Consider the following 6,407-nt stretch of genomic DNA (forward strand, 5'->3'; position numbering starts at 1 on the left):
CAAGGAGGGAGGGACAGCATCTGCCTGGCCAGGGGCTGGGGCTCAGGCCTTGGCCCTTGGCATTCCTCAAACACATCCAGCTTTGCTCAGCACCAGAGACACCTTGGCCTTGTTTGTCCCCAGCTGTCATCACTGCCTCCAGTGCTCTGCTCTAACTGGAACCTGGGGACACTCTCTCAGTCGTCTCCCTCAGTGGAACCCGTTAAAACTTCAGGAAAGTTAGGAGTTTCAATTTAAAGTTTGAGTTCTTGAGAAATTTTCTGAACACCCTCTTAGGGACTGAGTCTGATGTAAACACTAGAGCCACAAGAGGCTCAGTAAAATCCTTGTGCTGTTTCTGTGCTACTGAGCTTTAAAGGTACAGCTCTTCCAGGACCAGCTCCTCTCCCAGCCCAGTAGGGCAGAGGGCTCTTCCTGCAGGCACTGAGGGGACAGGAGCCAGGCAGAGACAGGCTGAATGCAATCAGGATTGCGAAGACATTGAGCTGAGACTTCACTTGCGGAAACATGTTTCAAAGCCCTGTGCATGGTGAGTGTGTTGGTGCAGGGCAATGTCCCCTGTGCTCCTGGAGGGATCTCCTGAAGCCAGCACAACTCACAGCCTGGGGGATGTGTCAGGAGGACGCTCCCAATTTCTCTGTGGCACAGGAGCAGGAAGAGGAGGATGTGCTGCAGATTGGGGCTGCCCTGGGCACCGTCAGAGGGATATGGCAGGATGGCTCCTGCTGCCAGGGACGGCTGCAGGAGGTGAAGCTGGGGCTGCAGCCAGGGCTGCCCAGGACTGTCCTGCAGAGCAGCTCCTGCAGCCCTCAGGGCTCTTGGCCAGCCCAGGGCATGGGCCACCTGCCATGGGCAGCTCTCAGCCTGCCTGGCAGCTCCCCATGGACGCTGCAGGGGAAAAGTTGGAGGTGGAAGGAGCCACCCCCATCAGGGCAGATTCCTCCTGCTCTGGAGATGGTGCTGCATGGCCAGGGCTGCTCTCAGCTTTCTCCTCAAGTAAAGGGAAAGGGGCTGTCAGCTTTGGCTGTGTCACTGACACTCCTGCACTGTCACCCTGGGCATCAGCAGATGGGCCTCAGCTCTCCCTCAGAAACGGCCTCCTCAGCCTCCTCTCCCTACAGAGAGCAGCAGCAGCAGCAGCACCTTGACTTGCAGCATCTCTGTTTGTCTGGCCTGCTCTTAAGGCCCTGCTGCCAGGGAGATGCCCCTGGGCAGTGCCCTGTGCCGGGAGAGGTCTGCAGGGCAGAGCTGAGCCCCCAGGGCTGGGCTTGGCTGCGGCAGCAATGGCAGGGACAAAGCTTGGATAGAGAGAAACAGCTCCCAGCAGGCACAACTCCAGGAGGCAGAGAACCAGAGCAACCTTTTGTATTCCTTCCTGTCCAGCTGCACAGGGAAAGACACAAGGGTTTGAAGAAAATTATTTTTAAACTGGAGTGTTCAAAAAGTCCACTTTATTTTTCAAGACATTTTTAAGTGCAGGCACCCTGAAACAGAGGAGTTGTAATTATCAAAGGACTCTTGTGTGAGGTCTAGCACTGTGTGCACTGGGGCACAGAGAGCGCTGTTTTCTTGGGGTCTCCCCAGTTTTCAGCCTGAGAGCAATGGTAAAGATGAGGCAGGAGCTCAGCAGCACAAACTCAAAATCAAAAAATGTTTGGCAAAATTCCCTCATGGGAAGATAAGTGATTGTGCGCTGATTCCAAATAAAATACATAGGATTGACTCAAAGAAATGCATTGCATTTCCCTATGTCTTCTTTCAACAGTCGACTACGACCAGAGTGAAGGAATGTCCAACAGCAGCTCCATCAGGCACTTCCTCCTGCTGGCATTGGCAGACACGCGGCAGCTGCAGCTCCTGCACTTCTGCCTCTTGCTGGGCATCTCCCTGGCTGCCCTCCTGGGCAACGGCCTCATCATCAGCGCCATAGCCTGCGGGCACCACCTGCACACGCCCATGTTCTTCTTCCTGCTCAACCTGGCCCTCAGCGACCTGGGCTCCATCTGCACCACTGTCCCCAAAGCCATGCACAATTCCCTCTGGGACACCAGGGACATCTCCTACTCAGGATGTGCTGCCCAGGTTTTCTTCTTCCTTTTCTTTATCATAGCAGAATTATCCCTCCTGACCGTCATGTGCTACGACCGCTACGTGTCCATCTGCAAACCCCTGCACTACGGGACCCTCCTGAGCAGCAGAGCTTGTGCCCACATGGCAGCAGCTGCCTGGGCCAGTGCCCTTCTCAATGCTCTGCTGCAAACAGCCAATACATTTTCCCTGCCCCTGTGCCATGGCAATGCCCTGGACCAGTTCTTCTGTGAGGTGCCCCAGATCTTCAAGCTGTCCTGCTCACAGTCCACATTCAGAAAACTTTGGATTTCATTGTTTGTTACCTGTTTAGCTTTTGGTTGTTTTGTGTTCATTGTTTTCTCCTATGTGCAGATCTTCAGGGCTGTGCTGACGATCCCCTCTGAGCAGGGACGGCACAAAGCCTTTTCCACCTGCCTCCCTCACCTGGCCATGGTCTCCCTGTTCCTCAGCACTGGCATATTTGCCTACCTGAAACCCTCCTCCATCTCCTCCCCATCCCTTGATCTGGCCCTGTCAGTTCTGTACTCGGTGGTGCCTCCAGCCCTGAACCCCCTCATCTACAGCCTGAGGAACCAGGAGCTAAAGGTGGCAGTTTGGAAACTGATGACTAGATGGTTACAGAAGCATACAACTGCTGGCCAGTTTCTGCCAATCACTTGTAATAAAAGTAATCTTCAATACTTCTTTTTAGTTTCATTTTGGAGATCCTTTATCTTTGTTTTATATTTTAAATATTTTCTACAAAGTGATGTCATTGTTTGTGCCAACTTGTTGTTGCCAGAGCTGCTGCCGTGGCCCTGCCCCGCTGCCCTGGTGGGCCTGGTGTTGCTGCAGGGCCTGAGTGCTCTCGGGGCCGGGCACAGCCCTGGGGGTGGCAGTGCCGGGGCTGCAGCAGGGACAGGCCATGGGCACTGCTGGGGCAGCGCTGACGCCTCAGCCCAGGGCCTGGGGGCTCCAGGGTCCTTGCCCAGGCTCTCTCAAGAACACGGCCAGGCCAATGCTCAGCACAGAAAAGCCCCGTGAGCAGCCCCAGGGTGGCCGTGGGCAGGCTGGGGGCAAACAGCATGGTTGGGGCTCTGCAAGGGCCCTGGGGCAGACGGGAAGGAGCAGCAGAGCAGGGGCTGATCCATCCCCAGTGCGCTGCACAGCCCAGGGCGGCATCCCAGAGCGTCCTCTTGGAGCTGCCAACAACATCCCCCCTCTGCAGCCCTGGCCTCTGCCCCAGCTCACACAGGTGCCCCATCCTTGCAGGCACAGACACGGCAGCACTGGCTCAGCAGCCCCTGTTTGCATTGCACACAGCACGGGGAGCACCCCCATGCTGTTGCTGGGGGAACATGAACCTGAGGGAGCACAAATGCCATCAGCCCCTGGGGCCAGCAAGGGCTGGGGGACACCAGGGAAACCACTCAGGTTTGTCGTGGCCTCTGCAGTCAGCCAGAAAGTTTGTTCCCATCAGCTGGGAGTTTCCTGTCCCACTGCAGATGCTGTTGCTCAGAGTCAGAGCTGCCTGGCAGCCACCCCCAAACTGCCCTGAGCATTTCCTTAGCTTCACCTGTACTTTCTTTCCTATTTTCTGATCCAGATTACTTCCCATTGCCCATCCCTGTTTTCCTCTTCTGCAAACAGCCCATCCCTGTTTGTTCTTTCCTCTCTGGCCCCACTCCACATTGCAGTTCCTGAACTGGCACCATGGGAACGTCCCTTGGGCAGCAGGACCATCCTGCAAGTGCTGCAGGAATTGTCTGCAGGCTCCTGCAGTGCCTGGTGCTGCTCCCTTGCCATAGGCACCCCAGGCCAGGGGGGCACATCTGGGCTGATGTGTCTGGCTCTGGGGCTCCCTGTTCTGGGAAATGAGGAGGGGCTGCAGGGGCTCTGCAGGACTGACAGGATGGGCTTTGGGGCTGGCTGGAGAAGCTGAGGGACCTGGGCTGCTGGAGCTGCTGAAGAGGAGGCCCAGGGCTCTTCCTGCAACTGCTCCAAGGGTGGTTCCAGAGAGTCACAGAATGAGCCAGGTTGAAAAAGACCTTGGAGATCATCAAGCCCAACCTGTGCCCTGACTCTGCCTTTTCTCCCTGAGCCTCTTCTTCTCCAGCATAAACAACCCCAACTCCCTCAGCCTCTTTTCACAGGACTTGTGTTCCAGACCCCTCCCCAGCCCTGTTGCCCTTCGCCCTTCTCTGGAAACACTCCAGCCCCTCCATGGCCTTCCTAAATTGGGGGCCCAGAACTGGACACAGCACTCGAGGTGTGGCCTCACCAGTGCCGAGTGCAGGGGAAGAATCACTGCCCTGCTCCTGCTGGCCACGCCATTCCTGATCAGGGCCAGCAGCCATTGGCCTTCTTGCCCACCTGGGCACACTGCTGCCTCATGTCCAGCCTGCTGTCCATCAGTGCCCCCAGATCCCTTTCTGCCTGGCCGCTGTCCAGCCACTCTGTCCCCAGCCTGTAGCACGGCAGAGGTTGTTGTGGCCACAGTGAAGGACCGGCACTTGGACTTATTAAACTTCATCTTATTGGACTCTGCCCATCCATTCAACTGTTCCCGGTCTCTCTGCAGAGGCCTCCTACCTTCCAGCAGATGGACACATGCTCCCAGCTTAGTTTTGTCTGCAGATTTACTACTGAAAGTTTCAACACTCTCGTCCATGTTGTCAGTAACAATATTGAACAGAACTGGCTCCATCAGAGACCCCTGAGGGACACCACAGGTGACTGGCTGCCAGCTGGATGCAGCAGCATTCACCACCACTCCCTGGTGTAACATTCACCGCCACTCAACTGGCCATCCAGCCAGTTGAAGGTGTGTAGTTGATGCCCCTTGTTCTTTCAGAGAATATTAAAAAACTTAATAATTTCATGGTCAGTAGTGGTGTTCACAGAGGTCCCAGAAGAGGGAAGAGAAAAGGATCTGACTCCATGTTTGAAAAGACTAATGTATTATTTTATGATAGATATTATATTAAAACTATACAAAAAGAATAGAAGAAAGGATTTCATCAGAAGGCTTGCAAGCAAAGGAGAAAGAATGGAATGATAACAAAATGCTGTGTCTGACCAGAGAGAGACACAGCTGGACTGTGATTGGCCATTAATTAGAAACAATGACATGAAGCCAATCACAGATCCACCTGTTGCATTCCACAGCAGCAGATAATTATTGTTTATATTTTGTACCTGAGGCCTCAACTTCTCAGGAGCTAAATCCTGGAAAAGGGATTTTTCAGAAAATATCATGGCTACAATGGTCGCTGTGCCCCAAACAGCCTCTGACCACCCCTGATCTGCCACCAGCCCTTCTCTGTTTGTGACCAGCAGGAGACAGAGCTTTCTTTGGCAGTGGGAATTGCAGGAAACCTCCCCCAAGTGCACCTTGGAAGGTTCAGGCTGGAGCTGAGGAGAAGGCAAAGTCCCTGGCAGGGCAGAATGTTGGTGCTGGAGGTGTGGCAGCGTGAGGCTGGGCCATGGCCGGGCTCTGTGCGCCAGGAGCCGGCAGCGCTGGGTGCAGGGAGCCCAGGGAGGGCCCTGCAACGCTGAGTGAGAAATGCTGGGGCACAGCGAGATAGGCGAGTGCAGCCGGCCAGGGCAGAGGAGCAGCACGCCCAGGGGGCACAGCCTGCAGGACAGATGGCTAAGGGCTGGGCAGGGCTGGCAGGGCCAAAGGTACCCAGGCCTTTGTGCCCTGGGCTCAGGCAGTGCCTCTGGAGGCCCCACAGGAGGAACTTTCCTGGCAGGGGCTGCACTTTGCTTCTCCCTCGGCCTCCCTGGGGAGGCTGGCAGGGGCTGCAGGTTGATGCCATTTGTCCTTGCTGCCCCTCACATCCCCCTGGCCCACCAAGAGCCCCAAGGCAGCCGTGAGGGACAGGCCCTGCTGGCCCAGGCTGGGCTCAGGGCTTGGCCTTTCTGCTTCCTGCAGCTAAGCCAAGCTTTGCTCAGCATTGCAGTTCCCTGCTCAGAGCCTTGGGCTCCCTGCAATCCTGCCCTCAAGGATCTGCTCTCACCAGGCCCTGGGCAGCCTTGGGCACTCCCTGCCCTCCCTGGGGCCCAGCCATGCTCCAAGGCACTTGGAGTTTTGCTGCTGACTCCTCGAGCAGCTTCTTCATCCTTCTCTGCATGCCTGAGGCTCCTGGAGCCAGCCCCAAATCCAGCGTGGGGCTGATTAAAATACAGAAAGGCCTCAGGAGCTCTTTGTCTCCCTTCCATTGTCTTTGAGTCTCCAGGGCTTGTGCTGTGATTGGAGTTAGTTTAGAGTTGTCTTCAGGAGGAAGATGTCAAAATGCACCTCATGATTTTTGGTTTTTTAATCACATCAGTAT

At 55.6% G+C, this 6,407-nt stretch overlaps 1 protein-coding gene across 1 annotated transcript; it reads left to right on the plus strand.

The window, feature by feature from the left end:
- The first annotated feature begins 1,770 nt into the window (after nt 1–1,770).
- LOC134434271 (olfactory receptor 14J1-like) lies at nt 1,771–6,011 on the plus strand. The gene is made up of 2 exons (XM_063182949.1): nt 1,771–2,705; nt 6,008–6,011. Exons 1-2 carry the CDS (start codon nt 1,789–1,791, stop codon nt 6,009–6,011), a joined length of 921 nt encoding a protein of 306 aa, XP_063039019.1. The 5' UTR covers nt 1,771–1,788.
- The last annotated feature ends 396 nt before the right edge of the window (nt 6,012–6,407 follow it).

The sequence above is a fragment of the Melospiza melodia genome, unplaced genomic scaffold, assembly GCF_035770615.1.
Source record: "Melospiza melodia melodia isolate bMelMel2 unplaced genomic scaffold, bMelMel2.pri scaffold_34, whole genome shotgun sequence".
In the NCBI taxonomy this organism is placed as follows: domain Eukaryota; kingdom Metazoa; phylum Chordata; class Aves; order Passeriformes; family Passerellidae; genus Melospiza; species Melospiza melodia.

What these genes read in the sequence shown, in the direction of transcription:
- LOC134434271 (XM_063182949.1), top strand. Translation starts at nt 1,789, where the DNA reads ATGTCCAACAGCAGCTCCATCAGGCACTTCCTCCTGCTGGCATTGGCA.